This window comes from Psittacula echo (assembly GCF_963264785.1).
Source record: "Psittacula echo genome assembly, chromosome: 1".
In the NCBI taxonomy this organism is placed as follows: Eukaryota; Metazoa; Chordata; class Aves; order Psittaciformes; family Psittacidae; genus Psittacula; species Psittacula echo.
The window spans coordinates 24,784,654-24,810,645 of NC_137735.1; the positions used below are offsets into that span (position 1 = coordinate 24,784,654).

The window sequence follows — 25,992 nt, forward strand, 5'->3', positions numbered from 1 at the left end:
GGGGCGGTGGCGGTGGCGGCGGCATGGCAGTGCGGGGCTGCGCCGGGGACGCTGCGCTGCGCCGCGCGGCCGAGCAGTGGCTGCTCTGGGATAAGGTGAGGGGCGGTGGGAGCCCTCCCTTCCCCGCGGGGCTGCGGGGCCGAGGGAGCTCCGGTCGCGCTGGGACCTGGCGGGGCAGGCGGTGGGGGCCCAGGCGTGACAAGCATCAGGAGGCGCGGGGCGAGCCCCGGCTTTCAAACTGCGTCAGTGCCTGGGGCGGCGAAGGCACTTGCTGGCTCTTTCCGGCCTGCTCCCGAACCCTCTGGCAAAGGAGCTGCTCTCCTTCCTCCTCCCTCCCCTCCCGCAGTGGGGCTGCGGTTCCCGCCGCTGCAGCTGGGTCAGCTCTTGTGGCAGCCCCTTCTTCACTCTAGAAACCATCTAGCTGGTCTGATAAGTATCGGCGCAGTATTGAATTCCTCATTTAAAAGGGCCTGTATTGTTCCTGACCACTTCTGTTGTAGGGACGGTTGGTAGGCTTAAATTATTAAAGGCAAGAACACATCGCTGTGCTGTCTGTCTCCCGGTGTTAAAAACCTCCAGGTACCTCCATGGTTTTGTTTACTATAATATTGTTTTCAAGAGACATGCGGGCTTGCTTCAAAGCCACTGGTTAAGTGCAGAATCCATCCTCTTCTTTCTGGTGGTGTTGCCCAGTGCTTAGTGGTCCTCACTGTAAGATAACTCCTGAATCTTCAATGTTATCCTGTTTCATGACTGTTCTCCCTTTTTCTGCTATTCTTTGGGAACACTTTAGCATGCATTATTTTTCCCATCATGTTAAGGTGCTTAAACATTGTAGGAGTTTGTCTTCAGTGTTGCTCTTGACAGCACTGTGTGCAGCAGTATCTTTCTATATTCCACGTGTCTAAAGAACCATCTTGCCATAGTGGTGTTCTGGATAATGTTTAGGTAGTTCCCTGCTGCTGCAGTTCCCACTTGGATGTAGGCCTGTATTCAGGCTATCAGGTTTATAGCTTTTTGTCTTTATACATGAAATGTGTTCGTTTGGGTGTGTTGGGGCACACAGGCAATGTCCCCCTTCGCTCACTTTAATGTCTGCCCTGGGCTCAGTGCTCTGGGTTTTGTGCAGCGCAGAGGCTTGTTTGGTACAGGCTCTTCTGCTTATTTCAAGATTATCAATGAAAACAGAATAATGCTTTTGTGGTTTTAGTACTTTTTCCAGGTTCTAAAGAACATTATTAGAAGTGCCTCGAGTTCTCTGTGATTCTCTATTTAAGATCATTTGAGTGGTTAACTGCTCAGTTAGACGGCTCTGGTTTTATTAATGATAATGCACTGCCAAACCAGCACTTCTTTCAGAACTACTGGTGTATCACATCCAGTGACAATACACTTATTATCTGGGTTTCTTTCCAGTATAATTGATTTTGAGAAAACAGTCTGGTTTTAAAGGATCTCTTATTTCCATAACTTCATAGAATCATACAACAGTTTGGGTTGGGAAGGACCTTAAGATCATCTAGTTCCAAGCCCCCTGCCATGGGCAGGGGCACCTTCCACTAAACCAGGTTGCTCAAAGCCCCATCCAGCCTAGCCTTGAACACTGCCAGAAATGGAGCATTCACAGCTGCTTTGGGCAACCTGTTCCAGTGCCTTAGCACTCTCATAATAAAGAATTTCTTCCTTATATCTCGCCTAAATCTTTCCTGTTTAAGTTTGAACCTGTTACCCGTTGTCCTATCACTACAGTCCCTGATGAAGATTTAGTTTCTCATCGACCAACACCTCCAAGTCCTTCTCCTCAGGGCTGCTCTGAATCACTTCACTGCCCAACCTGTATCTGTGCCTGGGATTACTCTGACCCGGGTACAGGACCTTGCACTTCGCTTGGTTAAACTTCATGAGGTTTGTGTTGGCTCACCTCTGCTGTCTTCTGTGTGACCAATTCATTTTCAGCTGGTTATTCTGATTATTTCGTGAAGCCCTCTGGAAACCTCTTGCGGCATCCCTTATAGCCTCTCTACTTTTGAAAGATTAGCTCTTTGTAATGATTGTGCCTTTGACTCAGTAATAATTGACCAGTATGCAATACCCATTGCTGATTGCTCAAAACTGATGAGGTATTTTCATTTTTCAGGCGCTCTTACATGTTCATAAGAAGAATCCGACATAACCCTTGCCCATTTACTCTGACACTTAAAAAAAAAAGGTTCCTTTTTGATGTGTGGAGCAAAGTTAAAATTTAATGATGATACGTTGTGCGGTTCTTACAAAATAAGTTTGCAAGAGCCAGCCTTTATGGCTAAAGACAGCCCTGCTGACTTAACAGGAAGTTTGTACCTGGATGGCAATTACTGAGCTTGTTACCAGGCTGTTTTTGTCACTGTGTTCGTTGCAGTGATGTCATGTTTTTCATTCTTCTTTTTATCAGTCATAGAAGTATGGATAAAAGGTAGCTTCTGCTTTTGTAAAAAGTAAAACCTGTTTAGTGAGTAGCTGTCCCTCTACTCTGAATCCTTGTGGGGCCTCCTGCACTGATGAAACCTCTCTAGAACCTTCCCGCAGTGTAGATTGAATTAAATAACTCAAGTTTTCCCAGGGGATGTTTAAGCGCTGCTGGAAATTAACCCTGTATTATATCACCTGCCCTTGTACTCATAGGAATCCATATTATTGCATTTGTATCCAGTTTTATTTGAGAGTAGAAAAAGTGGAACCTGAGAGAATCAGCAAGGAAGTTAAAACACAGGACTTCATCCTTCAGATACAATTGGGTCCTTCTTTAGTAGAGATGCTGTGGAGATTTGGGTCTGGCTTCTTCTTTCTGCTTAAAAAAGTTAATGGGTTTTTTTTCCTTAGCTGTATATATCGGTGTTGTAACATTCACACAATATTGTAACATATTGAAACATTTGTTTCAATTTTAAATGAAACAAAATGAGAACAGTTGTCTGTACAGTAAATAAAATGCAGATTCTTGGAAGAAATTAGCCATAAACAATTGTAACAGTAATTCTGGAAAAATCCCTCTGCTATGTCAAAACAGAAGGTCTGGCTTTTACCGTTACTTTTTTTTGGAGGCGGAAGCAGCAGGGAACAACCCAAACAACTAAATCAATGCAGTGAAGTTTTCTGTAGCAAATGATGTGGACCTAAACTCTGAGACTTAGGCAGCCACCTGGGTAAGTACCATCATTTAACCAGATCTAAAACACTGGAGGATCCCTGTAGTTTCACAGTCAATACCAAACCTGGGTAATCCCTCTAGCAATAGTAACAAAGATTTCCCTGGTGAGAGCTATAGGATGTCCTTGTGCCCAGCTGCCCTTCTGTACTGGCATTACAGCTTCTACTCTGTTCATCTGTACAAACGTGTGCAGCATCTACCTAAAGAGATCTCTGTTTCAATGGTAAGAGGCAACTCTTGTACACAACGCTCACGCAGAGGGGAAAAAAGGTGACCAGGCAGTGTACAAAGCCCAATGCAAAAGGTGTCATTCAGGCTTCACCTACAAGATGCAGGCCTGATACTGCAGCAAAAAGTTCAGGTCAACTTTTAAACAACCTAAACTCAGAATAGTTACACTGACCTATATTCTTCTGTAATAACATAGAATTATATTTATTATTATAGAATATAATTATAATAACACAGAATTATGTTGAGCCTCCTACAAGGAAGTATCAGGTACCATGTCCTTGGACTGGTGATTCTTAAACTGGAAATCAATAATTATGGGGTACCTCATTGCTTATTGCACCTGGGAAACTGCCTTTTAAAATTACTTAGCTTGTTCTGCATTACACAGTTTGCTCATTAGCACCAAAGACTCTTTAGCTTTTGAGAATTTATTTAAACTATGGTGTCTGTCCAGCAGCAGGTGCACAGGTCAGTGATTAGGGCACCCTGGTTTCAGTTTGGTCTGCAGAATGCTTACACCTTTGTGTGCAGGCTGACTCACATGCCTACTGCTGTGCGTGTTCTGCAGCATTTTCTGGAGCTGAAGAAAGTAACTTTTTTCTTTTTTTCTTTTTTTTTTTTTTGTTTGTTTGTTTGTTTGCACTGTATGTGTACCTGGATCATCCAATAAACAGTATAGTCTGTGACCTTCATTTGAAATCAAAGCTTGAGTCTGTTTGGAAATGGTAGTCTTTGTACTCCAGTGTAAAGTGTGTGCAAACATGTGGTGAGTAACTTGCAGAGGATGCTGCCTCTCCACATAACCCTGTTGCCTGGTGCCTGGAGTGTGCCATCTGTCCTCTTGGCTCATCAGTTTTCAAAGATCAAACACTAAACTTCACAGATCCCATGTTACTGAGATTGAGTTGTTGCAGTGTAGGTATTACAGAACTTTACTAATTCCTAAGTTTGGAAACAGAGAGTTGATAATCATAAAGAGTTTAAACAAGCAATATACCAAGAAAAACTTGGAACAAAAAAAACACTTGGAAACTCCTCACTCTTTGCAAGCAGTCCGATGTGTCCTTTCCCTTGCCACTCTGCACAGTCATTCTGTTTAAGAATTCAGCTGCAGTTGCTGAGCTTTGATCCCAAGAGTTGTGCTTATTTTTACAAGCATTGCCTACAAATATATTGCAAATTATCATCTTTATCTTCTGATGCGTCTGCTTTAGTTCCCCTGGTGTTAGCCAATCTTTGGGCAAGGTGATTTTTTGTTTTTTTTTTTTGTGATTTGGTTTTAATTTTTAAACTCTACTTTAGTGCTTTGGAACTACCAAATATTTCTTAATCATCAACTTAACTTACTTTCTTATATGTTTAGAGTAGTTCTTCTGTTGTGATGACACTTCTCTGAACTGTAAATGTGCCTTTTTTATTTGGTTTTGTTTTGGTTTTAAAACCAGAAAATATTAAAATAGACATCTTGGAAATCTTTCCAGTTCCCAGAATGTGATATATATTCTGCTGTCAAGGTACTTCAGGAGCTAAATCTAAAATAAGTAATACTTCAGATTGTACTGACTTCAAATTAGGAAGATGTAGTAGGAGTTCTGGTGTTTCTGAAGTGGTGTGTCATGCTTTGATACTGAAATAACCCAGTACAAAGAGCGGAAAAGAAAGTCAGTTCTGTTAAGAAGCTTAAGGGTGTTAAAAACAACCAAAGGAAATCTTTTCTGGAATATCTGAATTTTATATCTACAGAATCCCAAAACTTCTGCAATAGTGAAGCAACTGCTTGCTGAAGGAAATGCCGGAGAGCTGCAGAAATACTTTGGCTCGCGGATGGAGTTTGGCACAGCTGGGCTCAGAGCTGCCATGGGAGCAGGGATTTCCCACATGAATGACTTGACTATTATCCAGACAACCCAGGTACTGTGTTCAGCACTTTATCTCACTTAACTGATTGTATATACAAATGGGAGAGCCTCATTTAGGACAAGCAAATGGGTATTATATGGAAGTACAAGGTTTTTTACTATTCCTCCATTTTTTAAAAAATGTTAATTAAGTAGCTAAGTAAGTGCTGATCTCTGAAAACAAGTAGGGGTAAGCTTTAAACCACTAGAAGAAGTTATTTTCCATATTTGATTTGCAATTGAATTTATACACAGGTACAGTTAAGCTCAAGTGGATCAGTTAGTCCTGATGGACTACAGATAACCCCAAAGGTAGCCAGCATTTGGCTAAGCTTTGTGTATGCTGGATGTATAAAGTTACATAAATGCAGAGAAGCTATATGTATACATGCAAGTCCTAAAGTAGATCTGCTTGGAGAGAGCTTAAAAATTCCCCAAACCTTAAATTACTGCAGCCCAGAGTGGTGGTGTATCATGTCCTAAACATGTGTCATTATTAAGGGTGAGGTTCAGTTTAAAACTGATGGATTTGAGCTGAAAAACTGAAATACTGGCCAGATGTCCTCTTCCTTGTCTGAGATCTAGCACAGCTAATCACGTCATTTGTTTCTGGAGTTGGTTCTGGACTTAAATGCTGTCCAGATTCACTATATTGATTTGAAGGTTTTTGATATTTCTTGGTGTTTCTTGATCCTAGACAAACTGAATCCCAGTCGAGTTCAGTGAGATGTTACGCATGCTCATGTTTTTAAGATATCAACATCTTAGCAATCATCTTAATGCAGCGATAAATTAAATGTTCAGATTGGGTTGATGAGGTGGATTTGTTATTGTCTCCAGGGATTTTGCAGATACCTTGAGAAGAATTTCATTGACCTGAAAAAAAGAGGAGTTGTGATTGGTTTTGACGCTCGGGCTCATCTTTCCAGCGGAGGGAGTAGCAAAAGGTACCTTTTAGCTTTTAAGTATTTTGTAGATGCCTTGTATGATCCATTATGACTTTATATCTGCTTCAACAGTATTTTCTCTTTCTGGAGAGTGACTTAAGGTCAGGGATTTATAGTACTTTTATATTATGTTAATGCCAAAGCAGTTCTTGGAGTTACGCTTTGTTGGGAATAGTGAGGGAACGCATTTTAAATTGGGTCTGTATAATAGTTGTTTATGTAAGGTTTTGTTTGGTTTGGGTTGCTTTTGGTTATTGTGGGGGTTTTTTTAATGGGGAGGAGGGGAAGCTGTGAATTCTAGGAAACTAGTTGGTGAGAAAATGAATCTATTTCCCTGGCATCTTTACTTCTTTAGGTTTGCAAGACTTGCTGCTAATACCTTCATCAGCCAAGGAGTTCCAGTTTATCTCTTCTCAGATATAATACCAACTCCTTTTGTGGTAGGTTCCCCTAATATATCTTCTTATATACCAAAAGTTCTGTCAGGTATCTTGCATTACTTACATTTAAAAAAAACAGACATACCACTTTACTTTTTAAGATCTGTCTGCAGTTAGTCTTATGTTTATTTAGCTGTATTTAGTTTATAATATCCACAGCAAGAGCAGGAAGAAGCTTAGTGGAATGTCAGTGACACTGGGATGTGTTTCTCTTCATTCCTGCTTTCAGGCAGATTTCTTGTAAAAGACATCTCATTATTTCTAGATTGCTGCCAAGTCTGAAGTCTGAAACATGTACACACATTTCAGTTTGGTTGGTTCTTTATTTTTATTGTCATTTGGTGGGGGGTATTGAATCCAAAGTAGCCTTTTTAAATAGCTACTACAGGTTGCTGGAGTGCAGTGATGAGATGCCGGGAGGGTTGTTGAATGCGTCCGCATTTTCACCATCACATCACTAGGTGTCAGTCCTCTAGAGCAGTAAAGAAAACCTCTACCTTTGCACTAAAGGAAGTTTCTCCTATTTATTACCAGTTACTCCAGCAAGTGCTGCAAAGAGAACACAGCAGGATGAAGGCTTTGTATGCAGCAGTCCTGTACTGATACAAATTTTGGTAGATTTAGGGTCAGATTCTTCATAGTGCAGCTGGAAGCATTGTTGCAAGAACTGCAGTTGATTGTATTTGCTATTAAAGAGCCAGGACTTGAACTGGACTTGTTGTCACAAATCATAGAATCATAGAATAGTTAGGGTTGGAAAGGACCTTAAGATCATCTAGTTCCAACCCCCCTGCCATGGGCAGGGACACCTCACACTAAACCATGCCACCCAAGGCCTCATCCAACCTGGCCTTGAACACCGCCAAGGATGGAGCATTCACAGCCTCCCTGGGCAACCCATTCCAGTGCCTCACCACCCTCACAGTAAAGAATTTCTTCCTTATATCCAATCTAAACGTCCTGTGTTTCAGTTTGAACCCGTTACCCCTTGTCCTGTCACTACAGTCCCTGATGAATAGTCCCTCCCCAGCATCTTTATAGGCCCCCTTCAGATACTGGAAGACTGCTATGAGGTCTCCACGCAGCCTTCTCTTCTCCAGACTGAACAGCCCCAACTTTCTCAGCCTGTCTTTTTAAGTTGCTCCATCTGCTTTGGATTAATTTATAAGAGCTCTCTCCAGAACAGTTTCCCTCTCAACCACAATGGAGTAATTTCTCCACAGACTGCTCTCAACATATAGCATGCATGAGACTGCTTCAGCTGTAATTCTCTACTCTATACAGACTTCTGTCATTATCCCAACAGAATTTACATTCTACAGTAGGCAACAAATGCACTTGGTTTCCTTCTATAAAAACACTACTGTAAAGATCCACAAAGTATCTGAAACTGCACTGAGAATATGCAAATGGGAAGATGCACATGAAAAAGCAAGGGCTAAAGTTGTGCCACATAGGGGCTGGTGGAGCAAGTTCTACTTAGCATCTGCTTTAGAGAGTCAGTCTGTGGGAATCACATGCTGGCTTTCTCTTCACTCAGCAGTATGGAAGTATTGTGTATGGATGAGAATAATACAGTATTTTGCATATTTCAGTTCAGATAACTTTCTCTTGTTACAGCCATACACAGTAACTCATCTGAACCTTTGTGCTGGAATTATGGTTACGGCTTCCCATAATCCAAAACAAGATAACGGTTACAAGGTATTCCTATAAGATCTATTTTCTGGTTTATTTCAAACATTTTTTTTCCATGTAGAGACGCCAGTACTATTACGTATAGTTTCTATCACGGTATAGACCAAATTAGTTGACCATTTGATCTCTTCTAGATGTATATATTTAAAGCTAGTAGTATGTTTTACTAATAATTCAAATCTTAGCTCTAAAAAGCAGGAAGGTGAGCATACTTTGGAACACTTTAAAATATTAACTGACCTCTTTTCAAAAGCACTAATAATTTCTGCAATTCATGATTTAAAAGTATCTCTTTCATTTGACAAACCCTGAGAATTAAAAATACGTGAAACCTGATAAGTTGCTTGCACAAAATGTTTTGAATAAATTCCATTGATTTCTTGTACATTTTTTTTTTCTAAGTGACATGGTTATTACTGTCACTTTTTTTTCTATAACAGAAACCTGCTTTCCACTGAAAAAAACATGTCTGTGTTGCCTCTCTGGCAAGAGAGTCAACAAGAAGTCTGGCTAGCTTGACTGGTCATATACAGACTATTTCCAAAATTAAAAAATTGGAATTTGGGAGATCTTTTTTGTCTTCTTAATAGAAAAACAAGGCATTAGCAGGGATGATTTCTTGCTGTCCCTCCTTCCAGAACTTCATGTCTTTTTAATTTTTTTTTTGTTTTGTTAATATTTCATGTATTGATCATGATAGCTTCTTTGGGTGTTTTATCAAATGCTTTTTTAATCAACTTAATTTTTTCTTAACGTTTTTTTATTTGGGCTACATATTTGCATGGCCCAGATGCTGTTAGGTATCTCTCCTTAAACCTGTGGTCTGTAAACCATCAGTAGGAGGAAGTATGCAAACAACTGTCGAAAAGTAAAACATAGTAAGTTCATCTCTTCCTGGACATGTAAAGAGTCAACAAGACTACAAGGACTGAAGGTCCTGAAACTTAGTTGTATTTGTGCTTGCTGTTGTGGCAACACTGCTGCTGTACGCAGCTGCAAAGTTTTTGTGCCTTTCTCCTTGTCGTGGTTTAAGCCCAGCCCGTAACTCAGAACCATGCAGCTGAACGTGGGACACTCCTTAATTCTTTACTTTTGTACACTTTCTCTTCATAAGAATTCTTCTATATATAATGATATTACCTCAACCTGGGAGAAAGTATATGGCATAGCCTGGCAAGTTATCAATCTCAAGGCAAGCAGACAGGCTGATACTTGAGTCTTCTCAGTAAATGAGCTGGGTCTTGTTTTGTGTTTCATTTTGGATTTTGATATCTTCTGATAAAATTAAGCAGCTTTTTTTATAGAACAAAAATGGGATGTGGGAGAGAACGCTGAGAATATGAACAGCGGAATACTCTGGCTGTACCTAAGCCTAGTTTACTGCAATACTCTACCAGTGCACCTCAGACAACAAAAAAATTACCAAATTATCCTACAATGTCAGTGACCAAATATCCTATTTATTATTTAGGTTTACTGGGAAAATGGTGCTCAGATCATTTCTCCTCATGACAAAGGAATTTCTCAGGCTATTGAGGAGAACCAAGAGCCATGGCCTCAGGCTTGGGATGACAAACTGATTGACAGCAGCTTGCTACTTCATGATCCATATGCCATGGTCAATAAGGAGTATTTCAAAGACATACAGAAACAGTGCTTTCACAGGTAACTGGTGTTAACTCCATTAAAAATACTGGATTTTCCATCTAGTACTTCAGTGAGGCAGTTTAAATTGATGAAAGTCAGGGCAGCTGTGATCCTGCCATTCTTTCTTTGCCTCACAGCACCTGCAGCTGTGAGGTGATGTAGTAAGCCATTTCATAAAGCTGGTCTGGCAGAAGTCTAACCCAGCAAAGTGAGTGATTAGTTTCTGCGTATATCATCTCCTTGTATTTACATGGCCAGGCATCAACCAAACAGCACAGCAAGACTGAGGCTGTCTTGTGCATCTGGGCTTGAGCTGTCAGTAATGGTCCAGCAACCTTAAAATGGGCTTTTAAGATAGACAGTGAACTAGGCTGTTAAGCCAGTTCTGGCAGGAGGTCTTGCTCTGTCATTCTAGCTTTGCATGTGCTTCTGGTGGCCTTGGGCACCTTGCACAAGCCTTTTCCTGTCACTTCTTCCACAAAGGTTGTTTCTTTTTGTGATTAACATGTACAATTGGTTTATGGATTAGATAACCTGCAACCTGTTAGATCTGCTATTTACCAAAATTTTAACCATCAGTAACCATATTCCTAAAATTGCTAAAAACAAAGTAAGAATTACTAGAAAGTTAGGACTATGAGAAAAATTATGCTGCTTTTTCAGAATAGAAGTTAAATGTCTCCTTACGAGCTTGCATGCCAGAGATGGAGATGAAAAATCTTGTTGGTTGGTTGAGTATAGAGTGTACAATATTTCTTATCCCAGAGATTTTCACATACCAGGATATTATCAAGAATGACTTATTGCTGAAAAATGAGGCTAAGCCAATTTTTATGCCATTACCCTTAAAACCTGGCCTCCTTTAATTTATAACTTTGAGAGACAGAATACTGAGTCATCTGTCTCCGAATATAGTCAATTTTGTGTATAATATTCTTCCATATCCAATTTTACTGTTAATCTGTTTCATTTCAGGAATATAAACAAGGAAACAAACCTGAAATTTGTTCATACTTCTGTACATGGTGTAGGTCATAAATTTGTGCAGTTGGCCTTCAAGGCATTTGACCTTAGCCCTCCTTTTGCTGTTCCGGAGCAGAAGGATCCCGATCCAGAATTTCCCACAGTGAAGTATCCAAACCCAGAAGAAGGCAAAGGTGTTCTGGTAAATAAATACTTTTTTTTTTTTTTTTTTTTTTTTTTTCCCAAAGAGTTGCGATGTCTTTCAAGCAGTGTTTCCTTTCTTCCAGAAGTCATGGCTATAAATATCCATGGAAGGACTATTTTGTTTCTGTTTTCATAGCCTTACTTTTAGTGACCAGTTAGCTGGAATCCTTTCGTTGAAATGAGTAACTCTTTTGAACCGTCAGGTAGTAACCAGCTATAACTTTAAACTACTTTTTCCTGTGCTGTATCAAAATGGGCAGCATCTGCACAGAGAGTGAAGTGATACAATTCCTTTTAAAAAATCAAATAATAATAAAAAACTCTCACAGTTGGTTTTGGAAAGCTTTTACAGTTTACATCTGAAATACGAAGACTAAACTTTTATGATACAACACAGTGGCAGCAGGAGAAGTTCTCACAGGTGGTTAGAAATCCTGCTACAAGTATTTCTGCTACACTTTGTTATTAAAGCATCCAGTTGAATTGAAACAAAGTTTGGCTCAGGCTGCAGAAGTGGAATGATGTACCTAAAGTTAAATATCCTGACTGTGCTCTGCTGCTGCCAGGCTCAGAGTTTATTTTTTTGTAGAGACAGGTCATGATTTTGGGTTTTTGAGATTAAATAAATTGGGAAAATAATTTAAAACCTATAAAGAAAGTGGAAATAATTACCTGGGAGTATTAACACTTGCTTACCACTTTTCCAGACATTGTCTTTTGCTTTGGCTGAAAAAGATGGGGCAAAAATCATTTTAGCAAATGATCCTGATGCTGATCGACTTGCAGTGGCAGAGAAACAAGAGAGGTATGGTAATAAAGAAACTATTTACATTTTTAACTTAAAGGCTAGGCTCATTTGGGGGATTCTTGTTACCTGTGTTGCAAAGGAAGATGGAATAGTCACAGTAGTTGTTTTTGGACTAAAACCACATAGAAATGTGAGAGAACTGTATGAAGCAGACCATAGTGGGGGCAGTAAGTGAAATAATGGTTAATATTAGACACTGTACAAATAAATATTGAATAATTGATATGCTGTAATTGAGGTATGCCAAGAAGCATGTGAATTGCTGTGATTGTGCTAGACATTACTAAAGGTGGGGTTTCAGTTAGATATTTTTCTCGTAAGACTGATAAATATTTGTTCATACTATGTTTATTAAATAATAACTTGAATATTCAGGAGAACCTTTACAGAACAGGGAACATCCCTGTTATTTATGCGAGTTCCTTCTTTCCCAAATGCTGTTAGACCAAACGTTTTACTAATTATTGGGTGATTCAGGCCCCTTTTGCTCAGTTGCCCACTTTTATACATGATGCTATGTACTGCATTTCACCTTAAGCTTTATCAGTGTTTGGCACTTCTCAGTGCCAAATGAGTATAGTAGCCTTGCCTTTAAGGACCAGCTATACATGCATTGTTTATCTATGTATATCCTGTCAAAGAATGGGATCACAGAAGGTAAACTTGCTCAAACAAGGTATTTTCATATTTTTTCAGATGAATAGAATGTGTAACCTGTAGTTCTTGACCTAGTATTGCCATCCCCTTATGTCATGCTCCCAATATCCTCTACTTCTACAATTGTTTGCATTTCTGGTTTGTGGTTAATTTGATGAATGAAAATAAGCTGAAGTATGCACTTGGTAGCCTATCTACAAATAGTGGTGTTTCTCTTTTCCTTGGTAAAGCAGAAACTAATCTGAGCAGTTGGAAACCATAAGTCTTTAATAAATGGAAACTTCAAGATTTTCAGCTCAGAGAGGAGCAGAACAAAAATCTGCTGCTGGGCCTGGAACAGAAATAGTGTAAATGAGCTCCCTGTGCATGAGAGCCAGAAAAGAGATATAAAGTCATGACAACAGTCCTGGGTAGCCAAGGGATGAGATGGATGCCTGCTCACCTCAGTGATTGTGGATGATGCAAATATTTGAACCTGTGCCAGTTACACAAATTCCAAAAACCCAGTAAAAGGAGACAGTGCAAATGTCAGGTTTGCTCACAAGATAATCTCTTTTGGTTTTGTAGCAGCTTCAAAGGTGGCAGTGCTTTCTTTTGGGGTTTTGGAGAGCTTTTTTTCAACTCATTAGCCTCACAGCATGAACTAAGTAGGCTTCTCTGCCTTTAGAAGAAGGGCTAATTGGTAGTCTCTTCTGCATCTTGGGCAATGTTAGCTGGAATTTTTTGTGGTTTAATGGTTTTGACCTCTGCCAGCCTCAGTTAGCAATTCAGCATTGAGGAAAAGGCATAAAAAGCTTCAGTTTGTGCTAGTTATGATGGGTTAAAGCAAGAATGCAAAATCATTCGTGCTTTTTGTCTAAAAACATAAAGCTATCTGACACCTGAAGATGGGGCGCTAGTTTATGTATCACCATTTAGAGCACAGGGCTGTCACTGTGCTACCTCTTTGCTAATTGTTTAGCCAGTCTTAGTTGTCTACTGTCAGTCCCGTGTCCTCAGATTCCTGCTATAGCTGTTCATACACTAATTGAATATTAATATAGGCTTCTACAGTATCTGTATACTTCTTCTTTGACAGAAACTCCTGCTAGAGCACACTCTCTCAGCGCTCTTACACTAAATTGTCGCTGTGCAATGCTTTGTGCCTGTTGGCATCAGTAAATGCAGGAGATTGAGTCTGCTTCTCTTTCACAACAGGTACTGTTTCTGTAGGTCTTGGGTTTTGTCAGTTCGGCAGTGTCTTTGTCCCTTTTTGTGACTGGGAATTTTTGGGCAATTTTGACAGCTGTCTTTCCCTTTTACTTCCAGTTTTTCTTGTTTCTAGCAACATGTTAATGTTAATCTTTTTCACCCATTTGAGATTTTTTCCAGTCTTCTCAATGACAAATTGATATGTTTATGATTAAATAAGAAGTATTTGTCACTGAGTCAACTAAAAATACTGATCGCTTGAGAATTCTGTTTTCGTGTCTCTGTGCTTTGTCTTAATCACCAATTTTATAATTTGTTTGCTGCATATTTTTGTTTTACTTAAAACCTGATGGAAATATCATTGTTTCATCTTTGGATAAACTCAAAAGCTGGTATGTATGATGGAGGAGTAACCAGAATTTCGGGGGGAGGAATTTTTTTGTTTGCTCATAATGAACACCATATATCTTGTTACTGTAACTTGGAATTCACATGCAGTGGTTTATTTGTTACTATTTGTGTATGGAAGAACCAATAGATTTTTTTTTTCCCCCACCTCCAGAGTAATCCTTTGAATCCATATGCTTTCTATTCTTTTTCTCCTTCAGTGGCGAATGGAAAGTGTTTTCTGGAAATGAGCTGGGAGCTCTTCTAGGCTGGTGGATCTTCACCTGCTGGAAAAATAACAACAGGGATACCCGTGCCATTAAAGATGTCTATATGTTATCCAGTACTGTTTCTTCCAAAATCCTGAGAGCAATCGCACTGAAGGAGGGTTTTCACTTTGAGGTAAGCAACAGTTACACATTATTCCATGTTCTTTTATTTGCTTTCCTACACAGTTTCATATCTTTGTAAAACTTTGTTTTTATTTTTAATGCCTTTTTTATTTTTCTTCTTACTGCCATAGGAAACCCTGACAGGTTTCAAGTGGATGGGCAACCGTGCCAAACAGCTCATGGACCAGGGAAAAGCTGTTCTTTTTGCATTTGAGGAAGCTATAGGTAAGAAACAAAATATTATGTTCTGGTATCTTGTAAAATAGTGAAAGTAGAACTACTGCAAAAAATGGCAGTGTAAAGGTGTCCTCAACACAATGGGTGTATTTCCAGTGAGTAAATGATAATCATCCATTTGTTCTGATTAATATTACTAGTTTTAATCCTTTGTGTCTCTGTTTAGCACCGAGTATGACAATGTGGGCTAGATATAGGTATCTTCAGTAGCATAGTTATGTAGACTTAGACTGCAAATTCTGCACAAGCTATTTAAAAAAGCCAAAAAACCCACATTTTTTGGACTTCGAGTTTGTTTACCTGCCAGTTTGAAGCTAAGCTTAAATGAGAATGAACTAAAGTAAAAACTCCTCCAAGTTGTACTTATAAACTGGAAAGCTGTGAGTAAAAGCTATGAATTCATGCAAATGAAATTGTAAAGCTATAAAGCTATTTCTTGAGTATCTGACTACCTGAAAACCAGAGAAAATGTGACCGATTTCTCAGATAATTATCAGTGTTACCATATGTTACCATGTAAGGGCAATCACATTTAAGACCAAGTGCTCTACTTGCATTTTACTTGCAGTGTGGCATTTCTCTTTCATGAGAGCTCCAAAAGCACTCAGGAGCGTCTGGCACTGATAAGATAAAAATCCATCTTTATCATGAAATTCTATTAAATATCTTGCTTATCAAAATTAACACTGATTAGAAGATAAATTTTTTCCACTTTTGGTTTAAATCTATATTTAACTCTATAATTTTCTTTGTTTAGGGTATATGTGCTGTCCTGCTGTTCTGGACAAAGATGGTGTCAGCGCTGCTGTGATAACAGCGGAGATGGCTAGCTTTTTGGCAACCAGAAATCTGTCTTTGTCTCAGCAGCTGAAAGCTGTCTATGATGAGTGAGTTCAATTAGAATTGTTTAATTTTCAGATTTTCTCCATTTCACATACTGTGGTTAATAGGGACACAATGGCAACCTATAATATATGAAAAAATAAAAATTGGGTTATTGTACTACAGTACCCATCTAGAAAGCAGTTCTGCCTCATGGGCATGACTACATTCATGACTTCATTTTGTGTCATTTTAAGGCATTTTAAAACTAATAACATTACTTTACTAATTCCCTATTAGTTAATGAGATTTTTGAGGTATTTATGTTTGCTTATCTGAAAGGTTTTTCACTTCTGGGAAGTCGTGCTCTTGGGTCCTTTTACTGAAGATTGGCCTGGGTTTTGGCTAGCAGTATTGCTATGTTGTAGAAAGCATAGTGCCTCTTGCTGCTTAAATGTGACAGATGCACAAAAATGTTGATGGCAGAATGGGTCTAAGTAGCTTGGGCGTATTTATGATACTCATAGAAGCCAGCTTGCTCTGTCCTGCTTGCAGGGCAACTTGTGATTAAATTAATTCTAGTTGGCTCTAAGGTTAGGCTTTTTATGATATTATTCCAGGTTTTGGTTTTATTTTGTGTGTGTATATTTCTTGGTTTTGGTTTGGTTGTTTTGGTGGCTTTTTTATTATTATTAATAGTATAAATAGGTTGTTGGTTGTTCTTTCTGCTCCCGAATACTGGAATTTGAGCTGATTGCTCCTAAGTGTTGTGACTGGCCATAATTATTGGCTATATACAGCTGTATATCCCTCTGAGAGGTTTTAATCAGTTAACAGAAATCAGTTGCGGGATTTATCAACTATTATACATGGCAGAAGTTTAGGTGGATTCAAGAAGCAGTAGTATAAGTGCATGGAAGAGGAATTCATGTCTAGAGCTGCACATATAGCATCTGAAGTTAGAATTCTCTTAATTAGTAGTAGCTGGAAGTGTATTTTCAAAGAATTATCCTTCTCTGGCCCGCGCCTATTTTTTACTTTCTCTTTTTTTTAAATACTCATGCAATAAACACCTGCTTCAGGTTGCTCTCAAAAGATTTACTTGAGTGGAACTTAGCTATGTTCCTGTGTATATAGCCACTGGAGAGGATTCTCAAAGTCAGAGCATATATAGCATAAAAGCAGTTTGTAGATGCACCTCAGAGTAAGATGTCACTGTGCATAGTCACTCTTTTTTGGAAATGCTAAAGATATAGGGAAGGATAGAAATCTTCCTTGTTAAATTGATGTTTGATAACTAGAACTGGAGGGGAAATTATTGTTTTGTTTGGGGGAAGCTTTGTTGTGTGTGTTTGATTTTCATTTGTGGGTAGTATAATGTTGCAGTTTTCTACTCCTTGCTACTTCATATTTGCCAGATTTGTCTTGTGAGTTGCTGTTGAAGCAGAAGAAACTGCTCTGTATTTTGGAGGTATAGAAAGGAGATCTCGAAAAAGAAAATGCAGATCAGGGAAAGGACACAGTCCTAGGAGGCTCATCACTTCTTTAAGTTACAGGACAGGTTTTGTTAATTCCCTTGCTGGATTCTCAAGACTGACTTACCAACTACAGACCGTCCATTTTGGTATAAACATAGAATCATAGAATCATAGAATAGTTGGGGTTGGAAAGGACCTTAAGATCATCTAGTTCCAACCCCCCTGCCATGGGCAGGGACACCCCACACTAAACCATGTCACCAAGGCCTCATCCAACCTGGCCTTGAACACCGCCAAGGATGGAGCATTCACAACCTCCCTGGGCAACCCATTCCAGTGCCTCACCACCCTCACAGTAAAGAATTTCTTCCTTATATCCAATCTAAACTTCCCCTGTTGAAGTTTGAACCTGTTACCCCTTGTCCTGTCACTACAGTCCCTGATGAATAGTCCCTCCCCAGCATCCTTGTAGGCCCCCTTCATGACCCCATTTAAGGAATCTTTCAGGTTTCTAACAGGAACATCCTAGTATTAACGAAAGATTCTGTCCTTCAGACATTTCCTGGCATCTTGTAAACAAATGAAGTGTTGATCTTTAGCTCACTTAAACAACCAGTCCAGGTTTGTATGCCTTTCAACAGTGTGCTGTTTTGAAAAGTCAGTATGAGCAGGTCATTTGTGTTTGATGCTGATTCTGCATCATATTACCTGGCAGCAAACAAATAAGATAAAAAAACAATGTTCAGAACAATTTGGTTGAGTAGAGACGCTTTAACGAGAGAGCAGCTTCTGAACTATGACTAGAGAAAACAGTCTGGAATCTGTTTTACTCAGAAAAGGTCAACTGAAGTCCAGTCAAAGAAGCTATTTAGATGTAGTGTTCTCCTATGGTGATTATATCTTTCCAAGTCAATAATGACTTCTTTTTTTTCTCATTTGTAATCATTGAAAGGAAAAGGTGTTTGCACAGAAGTTTCTTTGAAGTATGCAAATTAGGACAATTAAGCTGTCAAGGCCTTTTTAAGATTGAAAGTGGGGGAACTGATGCTACAGTTAGGTAACCATGAGAAGAGATTCTTGCTTTATAGGAAGTTGTATAATGTGTATGGTGTACAACTCTGAACACTGTTTCTTCCATTCATTCGTATTATGTCTTCACAGATATGGCTTCCATATTACCAAAGCTTCATATTTCATCTGCCATGATCCAAAAGTTATTCAACAGCTTTTTGACAATCTTAGAAATTTTGATGGAAAAAACACATACCCAAAATCTTGTGGTAGATTTAAAGTTTCTGGGATTAGGGATCTAACTACTGGGTATGACAGCAGTCAGCCAGATCAAAAGGCTGTAAGTATATTTTTTTTAATTATATTAAATCATAGAAGTATGTATATACACATATATAAAAATTTCTATAGAGAAACACTCGAAATGTTATGTGACATCCTGAGTCTTAAAATGAGTTAGACTGGGGATAATTGCTTTGCCCTGGTGAGAGGAAATGAAGGTTAGGGTGGAGGGAGGGATGGGGTTTTTTGTTTGCTTGTGTGGTATTTTTTGTCTCCAGGATGACAGACTGTCAAGGGAAGTAGGAGAATCTTGCTGTCTTGCTACAGCAATCTTGCATTATTTTCTTCAGTTAAACTGTCTACTGAGATGTGGCTTTGGGTTCTTTAGTTTTCCACAGTTTATGTCTCTTTTCCTCCTGGGAAATGCCATCACAGAGCAATTTCTATCTGCAGTAAAAATGTTGACTACATTTGAAATGAACTACCTAGTAGCATTGTACTGCTACCAGGTTCGAGGTTGATGGTAAGGCTGTCATTTGCCTATTGTGGGTTCAAGACCACAATGATGAAAACAGAGCAAAGCTGAACTTTACATGATCCTCTAGCTGTATTACACAACATCAAGTCATGGGTTTTGTCTTGAATTCATTATTTATAGTCACTTTCCAAGCTTCTAAAACAATTATTCTTACTGTTTCTAGATACTTCCCACTAGTAAAAGTAGCCAAATGATAACTTTCACTTTTGCTAATGGAGGAGTAGCCACAATGAGAACCAGTGGTACTGAACCAAAGATCAAATACTATTCGGAACTTTGTGCACCTCCTGGAAACAGGTATTGTCAGTCAACAGCAGTCAATTCTGTGTAATAGGGGCTGTGCAGATTTTGGTATTGTTTTGGTGGGGAAAGGGCTCTCCAGGATCAAATAATATTAGTACAGTCATTATTTTAGCAAATGTATTTGCATAAAGCTTCAATTGTACAAAATTTGTTGACGCATTCTTGTTACTGAAATTCCTTTGAACTTGGTTTTGCATTCAGTGAAAACTTATATAACTATACATGAAGTGTCCTAATATATTTTAAACCCTTCTGTGGTTAGTAATTATATCCTTGAGTGATAGCCTTGGAAATCTTGTAGTCTATCTATAGGTAAGCAATTATTAACTTCTGTAATGAGAATAATGCTGTTTCACAGATGAAAATTCATCTGCAGATGCTATTGCAAGTATAAAAGTTACATTTCTAATCACATACATTTAGTAAAAGAAGATCTGAACTCAAACTGGCTGTTCTTTTTTAGATTATGTTGTAGTTTTATGTTTCTCCATAGTCTTAAGTGCCTTTATTCATGTGCATCAGTTGGAAGTGAACATCAGTGCATTACCATAAGAAATCAAGTGTACATATTAGTATGAATAGCTAATGTTTGTCTAAAACAATGCAAAAGACTTAAAAATTCCTCAGACTGAAAATACGCTTTTTTGTTTCTCCACTGTGACACTGTGTTTCTGTATTTGCGTGGATTTTGTTTTCTCAGTGATGTTGAGCAGCTGAAGAAGGAACTAGATGAATTGGTCAATGCTCTTGAAAAACACTTCTTTCAACCAGAAAAAAATAATCTTCAACGAAAGACTGAGTAAAATAGCAAAATTACTGCCTTATTTGGCTTCTGCAGCACTAGAAGTGCATTATTTAAGAAGTAAGGATTTTTAGGACCAAACATCTGAGAACTCAACTAGAAAGACTTCTGCTTTTATTAAGAGTTATTCTGGGTACTCTTGGATCTAGTATTTTATTTTAGAAGGAAAGTACCTTTACCTTTGAAGGACCAAAAAAAACCAATCAGTTGAACTACAAGCCTTATGAACTAAAAGTTGCACGTGTATTTCAATCAAATGTATTTCAATCAAATGTTTTAATTAAATAAGTACTATCCTGATTTCTGAAATGCAGCCTGTTTTGTGGGGACTTTTATTTCTTTTCTGTGTGAGTAATCTGATCACACTGTCCAACTTTATCTAGGTTTAGATTTGCAAAGCAAATTCTGTTAACAAGAAGCACTGTAAACCTGTGGTGAGACTTTGACAAACTTGGGAGAGATGTTTCAGAAACAGTGATCTTTCTTGGAGATTTAGGTCCAAATGAACAAGAAACTCATAGTGAATTTGCTGAAGATCCATTTGCCGTGGGACTATAAGTCTTATTCCAAGTTAGAGATACTAAGTGTACTAAACTGCCTTTCAATACCATGAACATATTAAGATAATGTATTTACATACAACACCTTTCTGTTGCTTTGCTGAACTGAGCATAGTTAGTCTAGTGCATACTGCAGCCTTGGAGCCTGTCACACTGTGCGCTACCACGACTTAGTGCAGAACACTAAGTGTCTAATTTAGAGCAGAAGCTTCCATTTTATTGCATGCTGTTGTCTGCACTTGCAGAGCCCAAGAAGGTTATTTGGAGGTTACCAGTTGACTTTAGTACAAGGGTTTCCTGCATTTTCAATACTTGTTTTAGATATCAGTGTAGGTCTAACAGCTCCAGTATTTCTTGAGTAAAGAAATCGCTTTGCCAGAACTATTTCTGCTATTCCATGGAGAATGACTAATTGCCAGACCAAACGTATATCAAATTTAGCAAATTATTCATAAAATAACAAACTTGCTATTCCATCCACAGTAAATACTAACTTACCTTGCTAGCTGATGGTAAAGAAACACTGGATGCCTACTTTCACCTTGCAGACTTTAGCGTATTCATTGGAGGACACAAGGAAAGTAGTCCCTGCATTCTGTGGCTGTCATGTCAGTTTTTCTTGGCTGTGCAGAGTCAAAGGCAGTGTTTGCATCACTCATATCAAGCTCCATCTGTGTTGTAGTTTCTCGCTACTCGTGTGGTGAGGGACAGAAGGACTAGTTCCCTCCGAACTAGGGCTGAGGCATAGAGCATTCACGGAATGCGGGTCAACAATGATTTATTGCGCAGTTAGAATTCCTTATATCTGCCGCCTAAGCACCTCCCCAGGGTCAGCTGGTTCCTGTCCCTCCTGGCAACCTCCCGTCCATGCACCAATCCCTACATCTCCCCCGCCTCAAGACTAGAAAACTCAGGGTTTTAACAGCTATTCCAGATAACAACTTATAACTCTAATTTAACTAAGTAAGAAAGGTTTGTGCCACTAAGTATTCACACACAGTGCATATTACATAACTCTAATTAACCAAGTAAGAAAGGTTTGTGCCACTAAGTATTCAAACATGGTGCTTATTACATAATCAAACAAGAAGGAAACAAACATCCTAATACTAATAAACACAGAGCGTCAGCCTAAAGGGACCTAGACGCAGGTGTTTCCGGCCTGAGTGATGTCGTATTCAACGGCCGGCCACAAAGTTCGTAAGGCACGTCGTGACTGGATCTGTGAGTGAAGTCATCTGGACACACAAGGGCCAGGGAAGTCATTTCACACCTCTTCCCATCACTCTCTCCCAAGATATAGCCGAGCGCCAATCACCACCTGTAAAACAGAGCTCAAATACAAACTTACAGACGCAGCTACAAATATGGTAATAACCATTTTGCCGGTATCCAGCGTAGCCCAGTCTCCCCCTCCACACAGGCATAGCCTCGCCCGTGAGCACATAGGGCAAATGGACCTATCTTGCCCTTTTCCGGATCTTTCACCCGTACCTGTGGATACGAGGGTTTGTCTAGAGGTGGAGCAAAGTGCGAGCTCATCGGGGATTGTTCACTTGATCCACATGAGAATTGATTTAAACTAGTCAGAGCAGAAAGTAAAAGTCGGCACACACGGACTGCAGGAGTTTCTCCGGGTACAGACTCCCCCGCCTCAAGACACATGAGGCGAGCTTTCAAAGTCCGGTGCATGCGTTCGACAATAGCTTGGCCAGTGCTGTTATGAGGACAACCGGTCTTATGTTCAATGCCCCACTGTCGTAAAAACAAAGCCACCAGTTGACTTGAATATGCTGGGCCATTGTCGGTCTTGATCTGGCTAGGGACTCCCAAAATCGCCATGACCTCGCGCCAGTGCAAAATGGCCGCCTTAGCGTCTTGCTTGCGTTGCGCCATAGCCAAGATGACACTGCTACAGGTATCAACTGTGACATGTAAATAGCGCATAAAAACTGGAGCGGAACAGTCAGGGACTGGCAGACCTTGTGCAACACGGTCTGCACTATTGTTACCTTCAGTTAGGAGTCCAGGGATGTGCGAATGACTGTTACAGTGATTTGGGCAAATTTCAGCAGCTCGCTCAGATAAAGCCTGAAAAAGGACTTGCGCACACTCCATTGTAGTCTCAATGGTTAATGGGGTCCGCAGACCACTGTCGTAGCACAGTAGCTACAGTATATGCTTCCAGAAATTGAACTGCTATTGGCTAGACATAACCAATACGGATTGTGATTGGCTCAGAAGTGCAGTCCACACATTTTGAAGCAGATAACAAGCTAGCTAAAATTATCCATTCGCTACCTTTCTCACATAACTTGCAGTTTCACCATCCCGCTCCCACATCTTGTTAGCCTTGAGCAAATGCCAAGTTCCTTATTCTACTGCATGTAACTGTCCTTTAGTAACCTAAGGCTAGGCCTTGCAGCCTGGGTAACTTGAGTTCAGACCTTGCAACTTAATTCAGAGTTTGGCTAAGACCAAACAGCTGGGATTGCTCACATGTCCATTGTTCAGCTGTATTCTTCATAACCACCATCTCCTAAGGCTAAGACATCTGGGTTGGTCACGAAACGTCCACCGTCCCTTAGCCACTCCACAATTCCCTCTTTTTGTTTTTGAGCAAACCAGATGGATGTTACATTTTTCTTAACCATAGATATCACACACCGCAACATATAACTTGCTACTAATACAAATAAAACTAACACACATAATATAGTTACTCCATCCATCATCTGTCGTTAGCCGTTTAACCCCCTCTTTCAATTGTTGTATACTCTTATAAATTGATTCCAAATGATCTGACAAATTCATGCAGCACATTCCCTCAAATTCAGCACAACCATGCCCCTGTGCCAACAATAAAAAGTCGATTGCTGCCCTATTTGTAAGGTGGCATGACAAACACTATCAACATCAGTCAAGAGCCCACTCAGTGCAAGCATAGTAGCATTTGTCAGTTCCTTCTTATCTTGCTGGGATTCCTTCAGCTTTTGTTGTCTCTTGGTTCATGTCTGACTCCACGTAGGCACTTGCTGAACTGGGTACATGGCTGTTCTTTGCCAGAAAGTCATTCACATCTCCACCTTTTTCTTTTTATACAAGCCAAACATGCTTTGTAGCACTCATAATCATTCTTTGGATACATTAAAGATACACAGCAACAAAATCAAAATCATTAAAATGACAATAAACACCATTAGTCCACCTTTTACTAGAGCAACCAGCCAACCTGTCAGTCCCCATTCACCTAACAAATTGTCCAGCCAAAAGGCTTGCCCATCCTCATACACCATGTGTAAGATCTTAGCATGTTTCCATATGACTTCAACATATGCCAATCACAGGCTGCTGGGTCTGCCCTTTTTCTCCTGGATGTCTCTTTGGTTAACAGGGGAGGCCATCCCCTCACATCAAGGTCTGGCATGGCATGTGTCCCCACCGCTCCACACCTGCTGGGTTGCAGCCAACAGCAGAGCTAAAGGTTCTTCTTGGTGGCAAACACAGAGGCCAACCCAGTCTTGCCCTTGACTGTGGCAGCAGGCATTTGGTCAACCTCAGTTCTTGTACCTCGTTGTCAATGCAGTTTCACCTGCTTCATCCAGTAACAAGTTGCTACTGTGGCAAAGCATACACAGATTTACATTACCAGAGTAACTATTACAGGTTACAACAGCATGTTGAAGATGCTGATGGCAGCAAGAAACCAGCCAAAGAACTTTCTTACCAGTGGAGTTCTCCTACCCTCTTAATTTGTTCCATTACCTGCTTTATAACACTACCATTGTATTAGAATCTTTCTAGCTTTTGTCTTAGCATTTTCTAGCAGCTGCTGCAAATTTGCATGCTCTAACATCTTTTACAAGTAACAAGTCCACACAATACAAGGTATAGTTTCTCATTAGCAACTGGCTAGTAAATACAAGTGGTTTTATACACAAAATCACAGCCTCTAATAATAGCTATGTTACAAGCACACATATTCAAGTTGTTACTTTTCAGTTGCCTCCAAGTGATGTCCTGTAATCATTTATTTTTCTCCTCCTCTATCTCATTCTGCTCGGGGTATTCACTGCCAGCTCCTGTAGCTGAGGCATCGGGTTCCTCCACTTGTCTGTCCAGCTCATGGCAAGGCCTTGCAAACTTTGCAGGCAGCTGCCATGGACCTGTAGGTAGGAGAACACAAACATAGCCCCTCTCCCATGCTATCAGCTCCTGAGAAGGAGCTGGGTTAGAGTGATGTCGTGGTTTAAGCCCAGGCCGTAAATCAGAAACACGAAGTCCACTCCCCCCCTCCCCCCCCCCTTTCTTCCCTCCGCTTCTGGAGGGACAGGGAGGAGAATCAAAAGAATGCAGCTCCCACGGGTTGAGATAAGAACAGTTTAATAACTAAGGTATAACACAAATCACTACTGCTACCACCAATAATAATAATGATAAAGGAAATAACAAGGAAGAGAATACAACCGCTCACCAACCGGTACCTCACCCCCACCCTGCCATGATCCAGCCCTTCCGGGAACTCTCCGTTCTACATCCTGGGCATGACGTGCTGTGGTATGGAATACCTCTTTGGCTAGTTTGGGTCAGGTGTCCTGTCCCTGCTTCCTCCCAGCTTCTCCTGCTCCCTGGCAGAGCATGAGACTCACAAAGTCCTTGGTCAGTCTAAACATCGGTGTTATCAGCTCTGTTCCCAGGCCGAAAGTCAAAAACACAGTGCTGCAAAAGCTACTAAGAAGGAGAAAAACTGACTACTGCTACTGAACCCAGGACAAGTGATTCAAGGGCATTCTGATGGGAAAGAAATGTGAAGCTACAGCTGCCTGCCTGCTTATCAGCAGCCATAAATACCTGCCAGCAACAGCACTTTGCATTAACCCTTTCTTGTCCAAAATGTTAATCTGCTACCCATTAAAACTTTTACACAAACCCAACAACAAAAAATACACAGAACACTGTCTGTCCTCAACACACACACACACACACGGGATCCCACAAGCACACTCCATACAATTACAATATTTGAAACACAAAACCCAGACAATCATTACTCCCACTATACAGTCCCTCATACAGAACATGGCATAAGGACCCTGTGAAGACAATCAAAAATCAGCTCCGAGCAGCATCATCGCAGTGTGAGGTTGCAGGCTCAACTTTAGCGGGCGTCCCCGCAGAGGCTCTGCCTCCCCCACATCGCATGAGCCTTGGGCTCATGCCTTTTACACTGACCAAAATGCACACTCATTCAGATGCAGGTGGCCAGCCTACATGGGAAGAAGTGGTCAGCAATATCCACAAAAAAT

General features: G+C 40.0%; 1 protein-coding gene across 1 annotated transcript; it reads left to right on the plus strand.

Annotated features, from left to right (window-relative positions):
• Positions 1-23: 23 nt before the first annotated feature.
• Positions 24-20,224, plus strand: PGM2 (phosphoglucomutase 2; the record flags this gene model as incomplete). The annotated part of the gene is made up of 14 exons (XM_080632217.1): positions 24-95; positions 5,165-5,332; positions 6,160-6,266; positions 6,622-6,706; positions 8,327-8,410; positions 9,876-10,069; positions 11,027-11,216; positions 11,926-12,023; positions 14,483-14,663; positions 14,785-14,878; positions 15,648-15,777; positions 18,352-18,541; positions 19,185-19,318; positions 20,025-20,224. 14 exons carry the CDS (start codon positions 24-26, stop codon positions 20,125-20,127), a joined length of 1,830 nt encoding a protein of 609 aa, XP_080488343.1. The 3' UTR covers positions 20,128-20,224.
• Positions 20,225-25,992: the final 5,768 nt, after the last annotated feature.